The sequence below is a fragment of the Indicator indicator genome, chromosome 4, assembly GCF_027791375.1.
Source record: "Indicator indicator isolate 239-I01 chromosome 4, UM_Iind_1.1, whole genome shotgun sequence".
In the NCBI taxonomy this organism is placed as follows: Eukaryota; Metazoa; Chordata; class Aves; order Piciformes; family Indicatoridae; genus Indicator; species Indicator indicator.
The window spans coordinates 47,121,525-47,141,067 of record NC_072013.1 but is presented as its reverse complement, the minus strand read 5'-3'; the positions used below and the strand labels follow the sequence as shown (position 1 = coordinate 47,141,067).

The window sequence follows — 19,543 nt, the reverse complement described above, 5'->3', positions numbered from 1 at the left end:
CACCCAGATGCAGGACCTTGCACTTGGTCTTGTTGAACCTCATGAGGTTGGCTTGTGCTCACCTCTCCAGCCTGTCCAGGTCCCTCTGGATGGATCCCTTCCCTCCAGCCTGTCTGCTGCACCACACAGCTTGGTGTCATCAGCAAACTTGCTGAGGGTGCACTCAATGCCAATTCCAAGATCACACCTCAGAAAAATCAACTTTCAAACTAAAAACCATTGGACCAGATGGCTTCCCCCCACCCCACCCAGTATCTATATATGCATGTCTGCTCATACATAAAAATCTCAAAAACAAAGACATTAAGAAACACTTAATCATCTATTATTCATCTTCACTTATCAGCCTTGAATTTTGAGAACTCAAGCCATAGGCTGTCTCCAATGAGATAACCCTATTCAAATGTCGTAAAAAGATCTGTTGCTTAATTCTTCAAGTCTAAAGTGGTGCCTGCACTTGCAATGACCAAAGAGGGGTGAAAAAAGGGAAGAAAACTTGCATCAGTTCTCTAAAAACTGGTGCAACTACTTCAGTAACTGGACCACAATGACAGGTCCTTCCTTGCTAACAGTTACAAAGAATTAAAAATAGTTTTGAAATGTAGTTTGCTGTTCTGATTTAGCGAAGTTTTTCAGAAGTCTGGTGACAGTCTGCTCATGTAAACTGAAGGATCCCCAACTGCCTTCTCAATCACAAACAAATATATCCCTCACACAGTACCTTTGAGCAATACTTTAGCAGCAAGAGACAAGCTCCGAGCTGCAAGGATGATTCAGCGTAGTCAGTGAGGAATGCAAATTCCATTTTGCAAAACATTTGGTCTACAAAGCCCTCTATTACCCCACAAGACATGTCAGGTTCTGTCTTAACAGGGATCCTTGAACAGCTAAGAGACCATGTTTATAGGAAATAGGTTTAAATAATGCCTGAAGTGCTTATACATTAACAGTCTTGCTGGGCAGGTCATGTAGGGCTGATGTCTCCTCTCACATCTAGTTTGCCTTAGAGTCAAGTAAAATCTGTGGAACCTCATGACTGTTTTTCCTTCTGCAAGACTGACATATTAATTTTGCTAGAAACTCTGCCTCTGAAGAAAACTGGCATTTAGAGAGGAAACGGGCTAACAAATTCTGCAAACAATCAGCAATTACTCTAAAGCACAGTGGAAAGCTGAGTAGCAAGTACTTGGATGGAGAAGAGGGTGGAAAAATGAGCAAACTGTTCCATCTTCAATAAACAACAAAAGGTAGTAAAAAAGCAACCCACCTTCTGGCCTAGGAAATCCTGCCCAGTTCAGAACAATCTAAGATTTTGGAGAGAGACAGCCAATGAAACTCTTCCACAGAATAGCTTCCTAAGCATTTAGGAAGTACCTTTTTTTGACAGACCACCCCCCTCCTTGAAGCAAATCCTGCTGAGTAAATGGACTAAACAAAACCACTAGCAGAGTTTCCAGTTGAAGGGGAACGACACAATGCAACCTACTGGGAGGACACCTCTAAACTGTGATTATTTGCAAAAAGTACTGCAGAATTTGTTCCATTTTCCTGGCAAAATAACAACACAGGTAACTGCATTCCTCCAACTTGAAATATGTTTGGAATTGTCTCACTAGTGTGTTCCTTCCCACTTTTCTTCATCTTTCGTGTACTAATGCTGCGATCCCTGCACTTAGGCAAAGCAGTCTAATTCAGAGTTGTTAAGCATGTGGCTCTAAAAAACTGAAGCTTGCAAAAAAGCTGCTATTTACAAGTAGTCAATATAACATAAGGGAGTTGCATCATGAATATTTACAGCATCACAATTGCTGAATTCAACTGGAAAGCAGAAATCAGATAATTTTATTTAAAATACTGACTAACAGTACAGGACATTACATCATCCTTTCTAGTTTGCACAGTATTCTAAATGAAAGGCCAAATTCCCCCAGATCACAGACTCTTATTGTAAGACAGAACATGAGGACAGGAGTTTTCCATTCAAGCAGAAGCTTTCTAAAGTCTCCACACCTCTATACCAAGACTCCTTCTTCAAAAAAGAAGCACAGCAACCTCTCTAGCTGAATGATCAGTCTGAACCACGGGATCAGATTTAAGAAAGGATGTTTTGTCACATTCAGAACAGGCACTATCCTTCAAGAAGTGCTGAATGGGCCTATCACAGGTGATTTGGACAGCCAATGAGTTATTTTCCACAGGTGGTGAATATTTAGGTCTAACAAAACAAAGCTCATGAGTTTTGCTAAAACATTTCACTAAACTGCTCAAGTTAAAAGAGACTAAGAAATACAAGTTCCTGCTACAGGATCTTCTGAACTCATTAAGCAATGACTGAGGGCAACTGACATTAAGTAATTGATTTTGTAAGTGAAATATTGCAAGTCAACTAACACCCTTCCTCATGTTACAAGAGCCAAAAGTAAAGCTGACCAAAATACACATGACATTGTTTTGTGGCAATTTTTTTTTACCACTCTCTGTGCAAAGGTCCCATATATAAAGTGGTCATCTGCAGCTGCTTGGGGACAAAGATGTTTCAAGCGCATCACAGCCAGATAAGCCCAAAATTGCAGATCCAGAATTTACAAATGGAGTCAGGACAAGTACAGTCACATACATAAAATGTAATTCTACAGTCCACACATTAAAAAAAAAATAAAAAAAAAATAGTATAAATAACTAATTTAAAAGTATGTAACCTTTGTTTTATCTAAGAGGAAATTTCATATGTAGCAGTAACGTTCCATAGTAATACTAGCACAGTGTGTACTGTAACAGGGAATCATAAACTAAAAGGAAAGTAGGGAGAAGTCTCTATAAACCTTACACAATGATAGAAGGCCAAGATAGTGGCATATTTAACAGGAACAGCTTCAGGACTTCTGGACTGCAGCATCGAATGTTGGCTAAGTAGTAAATAATCCAGAATTAGAATGGAATATTCCTTAAAATCCTGCCATTAACCAAACCTTTTAGAGACCAGTCATCCTCTCAGTTGTGGATTATATACCTGTGATTAGCAGCCCTTGAAAATGAAACAAAGTATCTTCATTTTACCTCTAAAGCAGCTTGTAATTTGCTCTCACTATTGCTAAAGCACCTGAGACCACAGGACACTTGTACTTGTAACCACAGGACACTTGTACTTAATACCATTGAAACACACAGTTTATATTGTCAGAGGCATTAAAAATAGACATGGTAGTGCATTTCCTAAGGTTATGAGTCTCTCAACCAGGATTCAATACCCTTCTAAAAGAGCACAGTGATTTAACAGAAAAGCTGTCTCTTATGGTTAATGTTTGTTGCACTGCCAAATCCTACAAAGCACTAGATGATTTGGCACTGACCAAGAGCAGCATCTACAGCAATGCTGTTAGATCCTGCATACATCCCTGCTTTTCTTTACTCCAACACTCCTCTCATACTTTCACACAAAGTTAACCCAGTGCTATTTGCTTAGCATGTCTGCCCCAGCATGAGAAAGGGTCAAAAATGAGTCAAAAGCAGTCATTTCCACCAGCTGATAAGTGCTCTTCCACCAAAAAAGTAAGAGCATAGCTGCTCTGCATTAGAAACCAGGTTTTGGTTTAGGAGGGAAGGAAGAGAAGCCAACACATTGGAGCTGCAGGAGGCACCATCTTAGGCTGCAAGCTTCATTATGGGATGAAATTTCCCATAGAGCCTAAATTCCCACAGAGCCTAATTTCCCACAGAGCCTAAATTCTCCAGTGAATTCAGATCAGTTCAGAAGCACAAGAATTCATAGACAAGGGGATGGAAAGACACAGCCTGCTCCAGCCACAGCTCCTTCTCTTCATCAGTTCATCTAAAGACTGAAATGAGTGTTATATGAGAAGACAAATAAAAACAGTATGATAAAAGATTCAAATGGCACTGGCTCTTGTTACCCAGAGACTGGATCAGGCATTTGTAAACACTCCTCATCCAGATTTCATCCAAATTACTCTAGATTCAGAGGCTGAGAACAGAGATTTTTTAAAAAAAAGCCTGAAACACTAGAATTTGTCAGTCACATGTGCCCCCCTTCCTGCAAATTCCAAAACAACAAAACTTACCTGCTTCTGGATCTGGAGGAATCCTCCACATATACAAATTGAAGTCATCAGAGCCTGAAAGGATGTACTGTTGGGAACAAAAATAAAAGCAGTTTACCACAAAATTATTTTACTGCTGATACAGTTTCTCCAAACAAAAAATGATGAAAAAGGTAATTTTTATTATTCCTTGCACATTGCTGATCAACTTACCCTTAAATGGGGCTGAAGTACTAGCATAAAAATTATTGTATGCATATAAACAGATCAAAATTCAAAAGCAGGCCTCATATATCTGAAGTTTGCTGCCCAAAGTGTGTATTTTCTTTGCTCAACAGGACTGTGGAGTTTGGTTAGCTGTAATGCAAGAATATCTAAATGAAGCTCTCATATTTTGCAGCCTACAACTATGACTTTTTTTAATGTCAAAGTATTTTATCCTTTCTTCTCATCTCCTGAACCACCGAGGAAAATTCCATCAAACACACACCTAAGATGGGAGCTAACACGGCTGTTACACACAAGAGCAACACATCTGACTCATCCATCTACTAGAACCCACCAAAAGACAGTCACTGAGGATAATGTTGAACACTGAACAAAACCAAAGCTAAACATTCACTGTTAGCAAGTCTCAAGCAATTTAAACAACTACATTTACCATACTGTTATTTTTTTCTCCTGATCATAGCTACTCTGAAGCAACGGAACCTGTCCTTTTTCATCAGTGCATGAATGATAAGCAGTCTCTTTATTGTACAGAAGTTTAGGCAATATGCCCTCTGAAGTAGCTTAATAGACTACAAAGAAGCACTGGAATGACAGGTGACATTTGGCATGGTAAAAAGCTTGTGCTTCTCAGTTATGAGAGGCCACAAACCATGTCTTGTCTTCAAATCTCTCTTCTCCAATTGACTGTACTCCCTGACCTTTATTTCTTCCCAGATTAAAAATGAGATGACATGTAATGGAACCAAAAGCTGATTCCAATTTCAGTTACACTGGTACAGACAGTGTAATCTTTAGAACTTGACTGACTTCTGCTTAATCAAGTCAGAATTCTGCTTAATCAATACAGTCTAGAAATTGGGGGGGTTGTTTTATTATCATGACAGAGAGAAAAGAAAAAAAGAAGAAATGGAGGAACTTTGTCCACTTCCTAACCTTTGATAAGAGACAAATGTTATTTTGTTTGGCTCAAATATAACTGTTTTCTGTCTTGCATTCTCCAGGGATACATAAACTCATCAGGCAAAGCAACGTCAAGCAGCGAAGAGCCAAGTCCTGAAATAACACAGGACTGAGAAACAAGTAAACAACAACAAAAAATACCCTAACATGGAGACAACTGCTATAAATTCACATACATTCTGCTTGCAATGCTAATTACGTTTGTGCAGTGTTTGGATGTTTCCAGCCACAAATATGCAATAAACAACCACTAAAATCCCTTGTTTTGGTTTCCTACTGATGCAATCTATCATTCTTTTTTCTCTTCAGGATGTAAGCACTTATGAATGCAATTCTGCTCGTTTTCCGACAGATAAGAAGCATTCAAACAAAAGTTCCCTTAAAAATTCGTGGACAGTAGTTCTGCATCACTCAGACTCATACCTTCCAAGCCAGAAAGTTAATTCTACAAGCCAATACATTCAAGCCCTTAGGTAGCTCACCTCTGCCAAACTGACCTGATGGTGCCAGGAATATGTACTTCCCTTTCAGGTAACTACTCATAAATGTTAGCCCAGAGCAGGCTGAGCCACTGTCCCAAAACTACACAAACCAGGGCTCATACCTTCCAGGCAACCTCCCAATAATCAGAAAGAAAGCACTTCTAATATGTTCTGTTTCATAAGAAATGCTACATGGAAAAAAACAAACAACCAAAAAACCAACAAAAAACAACCAACCAACCAACCAACCAACCAACAAGTCTTCTTTAAAGTTGTAAAGATGTAGCCAATTGTGAGCATTTATTATCATCGATGCACTCCAGGAACCTCTTAGATTGCTGGTACCCTGCTGTGTTGTCATTTCAACAGCTACGCCCCTCCTCGTCCCCCCTGCTTTCCCTGGAAGCATTCAAAGCCAGGTTGCACAGTGCCTTGAGCAACCTATCTAGTTGAAAGTGTCCCTGCCCATGGCAGAGGGGTTAGAACTAGGTGGTCTTTAAGGTCCCTTCCAATCCAAACCACTCTATGATTATTATGGTTGAAGTGGCAACTGGTTTGCTAAAGAATGTGGAAGGAAACGGAGACGTCCAAAACAGCTAGAAAGTTCAGTTTCTTGAAATTATGCCCATAACACCCTTTTTTTAAACTAACAAACAAGTTGTAACAACTCCTCAACATGAGAGTCACTTAGCACTTTATGTCATAAATCAAACAAACCTACCAGTGATGACAGGCCTGAGAAGGACAGGTTTCAGATATCCTGCACCAGGCACACAGCACAGAAAAAACGCATTACCTATCTACAGGCAACGAAGCGTCTGTGAGACTCTTCAAGTCAGCTTCCAAGCTGATTTGCAAAGGAACACATTGTGTATCCTGTAAAGCTCAACGGCCAGTTGTCTAGGAAAAAAATTTAGAGTGCACTTGCAGTGATGTGGACTAATGAAAAGCTGACTGCACTATCAAGACCGTAACCAGGACACCAAGACAAGTTATCGTTCCCCTTACCTGGTACTTTCAAAGTCACACCTGGAGTATTGTGTCCAGTTTGAAACTCTGATACAAGAGTGACACTAACAAATTGGACAGAGTGGAGAAGGGCCACTGGGGCTGAAAGCCCATGACTTGCAAAGAAAAGCTAAGGGACCTGACCTGGCCCTATTTAGCCAGAAGTGAAGGGACAGAGTGGACTTCAACAGTTTCCCAGTGTCTGAAGGAACACAGCATCTGGGGACAGACACTTCTTAGAGGCATGCAGCGGACATTCAGGAAGCAACAGTCACAAGTCACAGCAAGGGAAATTCCAGCTGAGCACATAGGAACAGCAAGTTCAGGGAATTGTAACAAAGACTGCAAATTGGCACCAGAAAGGTGGTACAATCTCCACCCTTGCAAAGGCCAATTTATCTGGATAATTCCCTGAGCAGCCTAATATGACTTTGAATATGCTCTGCTCTGAAAAGCAGCTTAAGCCAGATGATCTCCAGAGAAATCTTTCCTATTATTTTTTTTTCAAAGATTACCAAAATAAAAAGGGAAGTAACTGTCTTGGTGGACTGGGGTTAGTTTTGGGGTTAAGGGGCAGGAAGGGAGAGGCGGGCAGTGCCAGGAAAACTCCCATCTGAAATGTCTCCACTCCATCATATATCACCAGCTTGGTAGAAACTGCAAATGGAAAGACAAACGTAAGCAACAGAGGCATAAGCTGCAGTTCAGCACATCACAGGATCTTAGGGGTTGGAAAAGACCTCCAGAGATCAAGTCCAACCCCTCTGCTAGAGCAGGACCATATAATCTAGTGCAGGTTACACAGGAATGCATCCAGATGGGACTTGAAAGTCTCCAGAGGAGGAGACTCCACAATCTCTCTGGGGAGCCTGTTCCAGTGCTCTGTGACCCTTACAGTTAAAGAAGTTCTTCCTCATGGTGAGGTGGAATTTCCTGTGCTGTAGTTAACATCCATAGCCCTTTGTCCTGTCACAGGGCACAAGTGAGAAGAGGCTGTCCCTTTCTTCTTGACACCCAGCCCTCATCTGTTTACATACATTTATCACATCCCGTCTCAGTTTTCTCCTCTCCAGACTAAACAGCCCCAGGTCTCTCAGCCTTTCTTCATAAGGCAAGTCCTCCAGTCCCTAAGTCATGCTCATAGCCCTCCACTGGACTCTATCGAGTACATCCCTCTTGAACTGGGGAGGCCCAGAACTGGATGTAATGTTCCAGGTGGGGCCTCACTAGGGCAGAGTAGAGGCAGATCTGTGGACACATTCTTCTTAATGCATCCCAGGATACCATTTGCCTTCTTCACCACAAGGGCACATGGATGTCCCACAGATAACTTCTTGTCCACCAGGACTCCTAGGTTCTTCTCTACAGGGCTGCTCTCTAGCAGATCATCTCCTAACCTGCACTGGTGCAGTTTATTATTCCTTCCCAGGTGCAGGACTCCGCACTTACCCTTGTTGAACCTCATTAGGTTCCTCTTTGTCCAGCTTACATACATTGAGGTGGTCACAATCCAGGGAATTTAAAGAAATATATTGGAAAGAAATAATTACAGGTTTAATTCTGCAACTCAGATCTATCAGTAAGTGCCAAAAGCATTACCTGATGAAGTCACCTGCACAAGATTGATATTGTAAGTAATGGTCTGCCAGTTGCAAACTTTATATTAATTTAAATTTTATTTTGATAGCTCTCCAACAGTTAGCATAAGTAGATCATATTCCCTAAAATAGCCAACTATTTGGTATCTCTGCCATTTTACTACTGTCACAGTGGCAGCCAGCATTGCTTTCCACTCTCCTTTCCTGTTAGGATACCTCTGGAGTGCATGCTTTCCTACTGTTCTCACAATACAGAATTGAATTCCCAAACACATTTCTTTTGTCATTTTCTGTAAGACCAGGTGATAGGAGGTTGAGAAATAGAATGTTGCTTTTCAGAGAGAGACCAAGAGCCTGCCAGAATCACAACTACATGACTGTAGCTACTGCAAGAAAGATGTGCCAGCTGAAGCTTCAAGAGGAGACACCCAAGCTACTAAAGCCAGAAACATGCCTCTTTCATGACATTTGAGTAAGAAACTCAGTTTCAATTAGTACTCTCTGCACAAGACAATGGGAGGCTAAGGCCTATGGAGAGCCCAGCCAGACTGACATTACTAGGACATTTACATGATCATCTGTGAAAACTTCACTTTGATTAATTTATTATTGGTAAGACAATCAGCAATTGTCTTTTCCACACTAGTTGAAATCCAAAGAATAGGATTGAGAAAATGCAAAAAGTCACTCCATACTGCTAGAAAATTCAAACATGTAATTGCTATGAAGTGCACCAACCCCTCCCTAATAATGCTGAAATCATGAGGGAACAGGGTAGGCTTTTTAAAAGGAAAGAACAGAAAGGAAAGAGAAAGGAGTTGGGGTGGGGTAGATAAAAGAATGTCAGACCTCATATGCTTAGACTCCACTTCAGTTGTGACCAAGGATTTTTGGTCCTGAGAAGATGTGCAAAACGTAATTGCAAGCAGAGTACCTTCTACACACTCACTCTAAGAACAAAAGCCCAGATAATCTAATCACAGAGGCAAACCAGAAAGAGGCAGAACCCATGAGCATTCACAGAGATTAGCAAATGGCTAGAACAGCATGACCTCTCCCTCTACCCTCCCCCACACAAGACAAACTCCAAGCAGAACATAAGCTCCTGAAGCAGTGCACTGCTGAATTCTGAATCAGACCTGAGCATATGAGCTCCTCTCCTCACACAGTGTCTGATGTCTGGGAGGAGAGACCAATATTAAAACCACCTGTTTCTGCATTTCTGCTGCTGTATCTCACCAGGACTTCCAAAATCAACATTTGCAATAGTCACATGAACATGACATTGGACAGAAAAAAACAGTTTCTAGTAATTAATATTGTAAGTTTTTCAGAAGGGAAGAATCAGCTTCTACATCTAGCTGCTAGCAACAATGACAGGAAAAGGCTTCCAGATGACTACAAGCTGCTGATTCAGAAGTTTGCCTTAGAAGGAAGAAAACTCTCAGGCATAGTTAGAGTCTGCTGCTGGAGAAAACACAAATTCAGTCTGAGCTTCAAGCATGCATAAAATGCTTCAAACGAACTATCATCAGGAATCTGACAATTACTTCAGACTAGAGCTCCCCACTCATTCCACTGTAACTCTTCTCATTTTCTTTCTCCCCATGGACATTACAGCAGTTGATATAAATAATTTGAGATCTAATCTGTTGCTGCTATAGTCTTGTAACAGTAGCATTAGCATTGCACTTTGCAGAGCACTACCACTCTGGGGAATTAATTTTTGTTCTTAACATTGCCAGTCTGAAAGCTTTGAAAATCCCACAAGCTCCATTTTCTCAGGTGCTACAGAATATTGAGTATTTTAACAAAATTTTATCTAAATCAAGCTTTATTTCAGTTTCCAGCATACGCATTTCCCGTTTCCACAAAATTTCCTCTTACTCATGACATATACCAGAGAAATTGTTGTACTTTTGGCCCCAGACAAGGAACCAGATGACACAGATAACTTTTCCAAAAGTCTTTTGTAATGCAGAGGAGAACAAGAAGAATGCAGGAGGCCTTGAACCCAACAAAATCCAATGATATCAGTACAATCTTATCACAGAACTGTTTCAAAGGGGATAAGAATGCAAGATACAAATAAAAGCAAAAAGTAAGAAACATCACTTCATATACACATACACAATTTCCTCTGTGCTTATGTATATATAAAACAGCAACTGCAAATGCAGGTCCTGCTATACACTACATATTTTGCACGAAAAATGTTTGACAGAACACAACAAAAATCTTTTGTGATGCAAAAACTGCTCTACACATCTTCCTTACAAATGAAACTTCCCCTGCTATTTTGATCCATTACACAAATTAAAAAAAAAAAATTACCATGTGATCAGAATTTACTGTCAAGTCTGCCTTTCCTGCAGGTAGAAATCCCACAGATTTACTTTCAAATCATCTTTCTATTGTTAAGAGTACCCACTATCCAGAGGGGAAATAAGGCAAAGATATCTATGAAGAACGAAAATACTTTTTCCTATTCAAAAACCATCAAGAAGCAAACAAACAAGGAATGAGCAAGACAACACAGCTTGTTTGTGATAGACAACACCAGAGGAATTAAAGGAAAAACTTGAGTATTTCCAATAAAGCAGAGCACTCCTTTCATTTCCTTAAACAACTGAGAAATAAACAGCAGTCCAATGATCAAGAATTTCCATCTCTTCGTGATTCCTGATCTTTCCTTAGAGCTGTTACCTTTGTGTTGAAGAATCCAGGCTTTTAGTACAGTTCCCACTGGGTACAGATTGAAAAGCTGCTCTAATGATCATTTGCTCACCTCCTCAGTAGGTATGTTCACCCCTACATCCCTTGTGCCAACATCGGCACTCGTGACACAGTGGTGTGGTCTGGTTCAGCAGCTGGAACAGTAAAACCTCATACAAATTGCAAAGAGTCATTCAATAATTTCTTCTAAGTTACTTCAACCAGCTTCTATAGGAGTCAGGTGGGTAGTACAGCCCAAGTACGGTACAGGGCCTCTCCTCTCAATGCCTCACTTGTACCTTCAGACTGCAACTCCAGTCAGAGTGACTGCCTCTTCTCCTTTTAAAAGCTCTCACTTGTTACCAACTATGAAGTTCCTCTCCCCAAGGCTGTTAATCAGGCTGTAGGGTTGGGAAGATAAAGAGTGGGCTTAGTGACCTGTTGTTGCTGCCTCTCAACAAAACCTAAAGCAAGAAGAGATATAACTAGGAGAGCTAATCCTGAGACAAGTTTTGGAAAACTTGTCGTTAAGAAATTCATTTACCTACAAGAAAGGATACTTTTACAATCTTCTATCTACTGCTTTGCAACACATCCTTATCTTTTACAGAGTATTTAACAAATTTAAAGAGTAAACTCAACTAAAACATCACAATGTTGTGAACTAAAGAAACATTCTGACTTTGAAACCAGCTCTCTTTTTTTGTACTAGCTAGAACAGCAGTTTACAATCTTCACCATTTGAAACACTACTTCAGGAAGGCTGAAACAGGCATAAAAAAGAGCTTAAAATTTTTCCATCTCAGCCTGAGAAGCAGGTAAGACCAAATGCCTTTACAACGGAAACTTTGTTTCTCAGTATGAAGCATGCCTATCTCATGTGAACTGGAAAAAGAAAAGCTATGACACAGCAGACTGGAGAAACACAAACTGTTTCTAGCACATAAAATTCAAAGCCAGTAATTTGTATTCTCACTCCCTAAATCCCTAATCTTCTAAGCAGCCAACTCTGTGTGCGGTAGTTTCAAATGCTTACAGAAGCATCATCAGGAATAATCCAACATTTTTACAGCTGCCTTTTTGCCACGCAGAAAGGCCATAACAGCAATTATATTCATGAACAAAAGCAACTTAGAAAGCTTTCTTGTGGATTTCTATGGCAGGGAAAATATTCCTATTACACTCCATAGAAAGCAACATGTTTATCTGAGTGAATGAAGGGGACTCTTCTATGCATGGCTGAAACCACACATATCCCAATTGCCCTCATCTTCTTCAGCCATCTGTTACTTTCCTTTTTCAAAGTGCCAAATCAAACATTCTATTAGTCAAAACCCTCCAAGATTAAGTCACTTCTTCAGTATCTAGACAAAGCTTAGTTTTAACAGCTCAATGAGGAACACTGGTTGGTTCAGCATCCATTGTGGATCCCTTTTAGCAGCACATTCCTGCTCACTGTTCCTTCCCTCTCCCCAGTCAAGGCATCTACTAATCTCTGAATTTCCTGTGACACATTATGAGGAAAGTCTCCCAAGTCAGAGTTCCACTCCACAAGAATCACCTTCAGCATGTGTCCATTTGGGCTAATTCATTATGGTCCACAGGTCTAAAAACTTTCCCCAAGAGCTTACAGGAATGTAAAAGAAGAGACAGGAGCTGGGGGCTACAGAACGCCCTGGGGAATGGGAGAAGAGGTGATCAAAGTAAGAAGGGTTAAAAGAAGACTTTCAGCCTCTTTTGCCAAAGCCCTGACTCTGAAAAGACATTTTCAGTGCACCTCTCTTCCATGTCAATTACCAAAAGCAATGGGAAATAAATAATTTCATAGGCAAATACATTATTAATTTATGTGTTGTCTATGGACGCAATGTTATGCATATAGCTGGGATTTAAACTGCCATTTAGATAAAGTAAAAAAACAACATACAACCTCATCAGTAGTTCCTCAAAGAAGCCAATTTAAAGAAGCCAATTTAATATAGAGTAAGACATTGATTTTCTTTTTATCCAAGCATAGCAGTGTATTTGCACTTGATATTTGTACTTGTCATGTATTATGAAATGCTGACTGCAATAAGCCATTATTCATTAAGAAGTCTTCTAGGCACAGGAATCTCATTATTTAAAAGAAAAAAAAAAAATCCCTTTCTTCTTTTTTAGTTCTTAAAGCTAGACATTGAGAAGTACTGCTTCCTGAAATAAATGGCCATTAAGTTAGATGACAGAAGAAAAGTTCTATTTCTTTAACAAAGGCAATACACATTCACAAAGTAAGACACCTATACAACTTGGAAGGATTATGTTCATGTCATAATTCTGTCCTGCTAAAAACTGGATGGTTTCCTAACCAGGGCTATTTAGAACACAGACTTCAACATAATGAAGGTTGTAACTTTATAGGGAGTTGGAGCAGTCTGCAGTAGTGCGAGTAGAACATTCCTGAAACTCTCCTATACCAGAGTAATGTCAACAGAAAAGGCTGAGTGCTGATGTAATGTCTGAGGGCATGCCAGAGTCAAGACATTTTCTGTTTGATTCACAGGGTACAAATTATTTCTTCCCATCCCCACCCTTTTTAAGGCAGGCAATAAGCAGTTGATTTTATAGCCACAAGTGTTGCAGAGCCTCACGTTATCCGCACAGTGAAAAAAAAGGAATGAGCTGACAGCATTCACCACTTTGACAGGCAACAACTCCTGATAATGGAAAGAAAGCTTCTGGCCTATTTTACTTAGGATGAGGAGGTTGTGCTTTGTGGCTCCTTTTTTGCTGTTGCCCATCACTTATAGCCTCTGAGGCTCCTACAAAGAACATGTTTGGGTACCCAAAGCTCCTCAATACTTCCTGTATCCTCAGATCCAAGAAGATACTTCCATAGCAGCCTAGCAACTAACACCACTTCTCAAATTCTAATGCTAACAAGAAGAATGGAAACTCTGCCAGTACCTTGATGCAGCTTGAGATTCTCGTACATTTTATGATGTGTCTGCAAACAAACACTTGTGGACACAGGGGCAAAGTCAGGTGCACAAACAAAGTGCCTTTAAAAGTCTGGGCCTGGATGCCTGTACCAGAAGAACAGATAAATTATGCTCTCACATCTCTATAACCAACAGAGGGAGTGGACATCTGAGAGTCATCTTAATCCATCTTACCCTCCTCCCTTCCACAGTTCTAGGAGTCAAGTGATCTGCCAGGTAACGCAAACAGCGTCCATTTTTGAATGCACTGATCTACCAACATCAGAACTCTCCTACAAAGAAAAGAAGTATCAGTGGCATGTGGAGGAGGTCATTACACTCATGACACGGACAAAAGACAATTCAGAGAGGAGCAAATGAAGGCAATTACAAATGGGTGCAAATGAAACACCAGCTAAATATTGCCTCTCAAGCTTTGTAGTTCTAAAACCCAAGAAAAGTCCAGCTATGGCATTCCTAGGAAAAATGCTTGCATATGTTGCTTGTTGACTTTCAAACCAGGTCAATAATGCCTTTGGAAGAAAACAACAGTTTGCAAGGGCACAAAAACAAAGCTTTGCATCCTCCACAATCCCTGTCACTTAGCTTGTGCTACAACCCCCATCCCCCACAAAATATCTGCAACAACTCAAAACCATCTAAGCACTTCAGAATGTTTTCTTCTACACTTAAAAAAAAAAAAAAACCAAAACAACATAAATCAGTAGGATTAACAGGTGAATCTGAGTGTTATTCCCTAAAGCATTCCATTCTTTGTTAAAAGAGTTCAATCTAGTTTCATCACAGATGCTTCAACAAAATGAGCTGGTCACACATCACTGCACACCTGCTTTTAGCAGGTTTCCGTTTAGAGTGACAAGTCAGGAGTTCTGGATCCAAGTCATAACCTGTAGACACTAAAATGACAGTGCTGAGAAAAGATCAGGGGCCTAACTGCCATCAACAGACAAACCAACCAAGCTGTTCTCCAACTAGAAGTTTGTGTGTGTTATTTGTGCAAAGAAATTGTGTTAATTTAACATACACACACTTTGTCAAAGTAGGAATAACACATCCAATCACTATGGGAACTGAACTATCTTAAAACATCAAGAGTGATCTCTAAGAGAGCTCTTCAGTTGTATTTGCAGATCAGACTCTTTCATTTTCACCATTCCAGAATCGCCAGCTTCATATGGAACATGGTGATATTTACCTTCTCTGAAGATTTTCACCACTGCATTACAGTAAACTTCAGAAGGGAAGTTCTAAGATACTAACAGTTGTGGGTTTTTAAACCCTGGTGGTCACAATTTAGAGGAAAGCTTCTTGTGAGTAAACCATTTCCTGAATAAAAAATTGATAGAAGTATCAGCAAAAGCTGTAGTTCTGTAAGGAGCTGAATCTCACAGCACTGAAAAGCCATCTCTCCATCTCTCACACACCCTATGATCACCTCCTTACATTGCATTTAAACACCTGCCAGAGCCCTCCAAGTGTCACTAACACAGAAAAGCAATAATGCGTCTGCCAGGTTAGGAAGTTAAATCAGTGAAAGGTCTCAAGAACGGCCTCCCCCGTTCTGCAACTGCATTCTAACCCCTGAGGAATTAAGGATATCCCCCTTCTTGTTAGGGTTAAAATATAGAATTGCAGCAACTTTATCAGATGAACTAACTGTGCAGACAACACAGAATAGTTTTCAACTATTTCAACACAGAAGACTCAAACTTTTAAATTACTATGCTCTGTATGAAGTATTAAAACCTAACTATTTAAGACAGTTTAAAAGAAAGGGGGGGGGGGAAGAGCCATCAGTTAATAAAGATGAAAAGAGAAAAATGAAGACAATGGAAATTAGAGTTGCAATGAGAGAAAATTTCTAAAGAAGCCTTCCTACCACAAGTGCCGCTCATAATTTCAACACAACTTGCTTATACTTAGATCCCTTCAAATGAGCATTAGCTCACATGAAGTTTTGATCCTACAAGGAAATACAAGCAAGGAATTCCGTGAAACTCACTTTGCATGGATCAGGAATGAAAGACATTCTTTATTAAGGCAAACACAGCAATATGAAATGGGTGAGGAGCCTGGAACCAGATTAAATCAGAAACAGATTTCTTTCTTTTTTTTGATGAATTCTGATTTACAAGGGGAGTCCTGCATGCATTATTTCATACTCACAGAACTCACCAAAAAGCAAAAGCATAGTAGCTGTATAGAAGGGCAGAACTCCAAGAAGACTGTAATTTTAATTCATCTTGTGTATCTTGCACTAGGTTCCAGCTCTAACCTTCCTCTCCAGATACACCCGCAGTTGGAATTGGGTTCTCCATTAAAAGCATCCCTAAGGATTACCCATAGTGTTGACAGTCTTGGTCAGATGGATTTGAGCATTACCAGACAGTCACAGATATATGCAGCTGGACCACATGTTGGCATTTTCTGCAACTTCATTTTTTTCCCTTCCAGTTAGAGGATGAGTACCAGCAGGTGTTTAAATGTCAAATTCCACATTTCTCTAACGTTCTGTATTAAACTTCATCCACCCAATTAGCTTCTTACAGCATTTATAAAGGAATATAAATATCTTTTGTTCTGATTTCTAGCTGTTTAGTAGCATTATGTACTGCTACTTATCTGAACAGGAAGCCCATCAAGCCAAAACAATATCGAGGTTTTTAAAAACGCAGGCTTCCAAAGTACCTCATCAGCCCAACACAGAACAGCCACATTCTTCCCATTAAAGTAACACCCTACTCATAAGAAAACAGCTCAGAAAGCAAAACAGACATCTTCTGTAACAGATGAGAAGCTAAACTGTATGTCAGAGTATACACAGGTCTACTCTGACTTCCAGAGGAGAGAGGAGTATCATCTTTAGGCTAAACAATGCATTACAAATCATCAGCAGTTTTCTTCTTAATCCATATATTTTATATTTGCCTATTATTTGTAGTAAACCACTCATTTTTTTAAGATGGTTTCATTATTGCATTTTCACACTCCTTCTGCCAAAAACTATGCAAAACTCAGAAAAACACTCCTCAAGTTCAGTGATCCAAATATATTTCCTACTTGCAATCTGAAAGAAGCTCAACTCTGCCTCCTGCAGTAGCAGCAATAGAATTCACGACCAAATTCAGATGGCAGGAATGTTGTTAATAGTGGTAAAATTCTCAGATCTTAATTCTATACTATCATGGATTGAAAATACATTTTTGTCCTTAGACACTTTAGTGGTTACTAAATGCAGCTGTCTAAATACTATATCCAGCTCTACATCTACATACTATATCCAGCTCATACAAACTGCTATTAGTCACTTTGTGTGATCTATGTCTTTGTGGTTAATAGTAGGGACAGAGTGCTGCCTCACTGGAGTAACAAACTATTCCTTCCCAGCCACCTGCTATCACCACTTACAGAACAATGAACTAAAAAAAAAAAAACAAAACAACAAAAACCCTCTAATCTGATCCAGTAATATAGTATTAAAGGAGAAACATTGTGATTTGAAATAAGAATCGATAATTCTATAAATCCACAGTATTTATGTTTTGTGGGATTGCCTCTACTGCACTCAGTAGCAAAACTGAAATGAAAGGAACATGTTTCCTTACATATAGATATCATCTACTCATAGTTCTAAAATCATATTAACTTGACCTGAAAGGCTTATGCCAATTTTTTTCTTGTGAATATCACCTTCCAAGTATTAGATCCTATCAAACAAGGAGGTAAAATTTATCATGTGCTTTGGTACATATTTTTCTTCTTTCAGAGCCTACACTGCAGAACTGTTGTGAGGCAAGCCTACATATGTCCTGCCTCCTGCTTTATCTCCTGCATCAGAAAAAGAGCCTTACAGAGGTGTTTTCAAACACTCATGGAAACCATGGAGATGTGGGAGAGTGCCGTTTGCTTATTACCTGATCACGATCACCTGCAAAACAGCAGCTCTTCATAGTACATGAGTTGAAGTACCCTTGGTTGTCAAACTGGAAGACAGGCAGCCGGCAGTGGATGTCATAGAGGACCGGGGGAAGGCGCCGACGCAGTGCCAGCAGCTGAGTTCCATTGCTGTTGAACCGGACACTCATGGCACTCTGAAGGGAGAGGTTTCCACCGTATCGGAGCAGTGAACTGGGGTAAGGCAGAGGAAACAAGTGAGATGGACTGTGCATATGAACTGAACTGCTTAAATACAGAACTCTGTCTCTAACCTCAGTTTTCATTTCAATCAAACAAGCCCAGTAAAATATAATCTTATTTAGTTTCTGCTTCAAAGCATCAATTCCTGAACAAATTTGGTTCAAAAACTGAATGACATACTATCAAAGTGCTAAGACTACAAGTCTCCAGAAGAGTAAATAAAGACTGCACATAATTTTGTTAATAACAAGTACATTTCCTGCACAGAAGCCAAATCTTAAAAAGGCTGTTCTTGCACTTTTGCGATGTCTGCATTTGAGAATGACCATACCAGCACTCAGCTCTTTTTGTTCAGCTGGTGCCTAAGTCCAGCCAGCCCAAACTTTTTTCTTTCTCTGCCTGGCACCAGATGGAATTTTCTGATTGTAGATACTCTGACCATTAACTCATTTCCATTTCTACTTACATTTCCACAGGGCAACATGTGGATGTTTGAACGCCACAATCAGCTTCAGCTGTCTTAAATAAAAGACCATCTTACTAACTAGTTATTGCAAGACAATAACTAAAATAAGTCACTTGGCAATACTTTTAGATGAAGCAAATTTGAGATGAGCTAAGTAGGCAAGACAATTATGCCACCACATGACACCATCACCTAAAATTCTCACATGGTGGAATTAGCCAGTCTCCTTGTACCATATAAAGCTGTTCGACCAAAGCTAGAGTATTTGTATCAGTTCTTATTGACAGACACAAGACAAAAAACAGAACATGGAAATTGGACCATCCAGGAAACTAAAGATAATAAAAGTACACCCTAAATTCATCTTGCTTTGCATGGGCTTTTTTTCTTTAACCAAGACTCAATTCAATCCCTGTACTTGACATGATTGTGGAAAGGGTGACAAAGGAAGACATTTTATCACTACTTTGTTCAGTGATGACAGTAGCAGAGCTTGACCTTTTGTTAACAGGTTTTGAGCAATGCCCATTAAATCTTCTTAAGAGCTATGACTTCTATGCACCTTCTAGATCAGACAAAGCATGCCAGGATAGAATTTACAGAGGGAAGTCCATTCATGGACTTTAATGCATTGTACTTTGATGTAACTCTCTGCCCCAACATTTGCGAAAAATGAGTCACTCCACACGGATGGGAAGCCACATTCCAGGCAGGCTGATGCATGCACCATTGTATGAGATACTGTGAAGTTAAAAAGCTATTTTCCTAACTAAGAGTTAAATAAAACCAAAAACAAACTAGAAGGCTCCACATGATGAATACATGAGAAAGACTGCTCTCACATACATGCACTGAACAGTCAGAGCCAGGGTGCCACAAAAGAACCAGAAGTCACATTTTCAAAGCC

The 19,543-nt window shown here is 39.9% G+C and overlaps 1 protein-coding gene across 2 annotated transcripts in view; it reads right to left on the bottom strand.

Annotated features, from left to right (window-relative positions):
* The window catches only part of DCAF5 (DDB1 and CUL4 associated factor 5), a 69,877-nt gene that overhangs the window by 15,639 nt on the left and 34,695 nt on the right, over nt 1-19,543 (bottom strand). For both annotated transcript variants that reach the window (XM_054400073.1, XM_054400075.1), the window contains exons 6-7: nt 17,948-18,161; nt 4,080-4,146 (exon numbers count right to left, since the gene is read on the bottom strand). In XM_054400073.1, the coding sequence (XP_054256048.1) occupies nt 4,080-4,146; nt 17,948-18,161 (281 nt within the window). The remainder of the gene's footprint in view (nt 1-4,079; nt 4,147-17,947; nt 18,162-19,543) is intronic.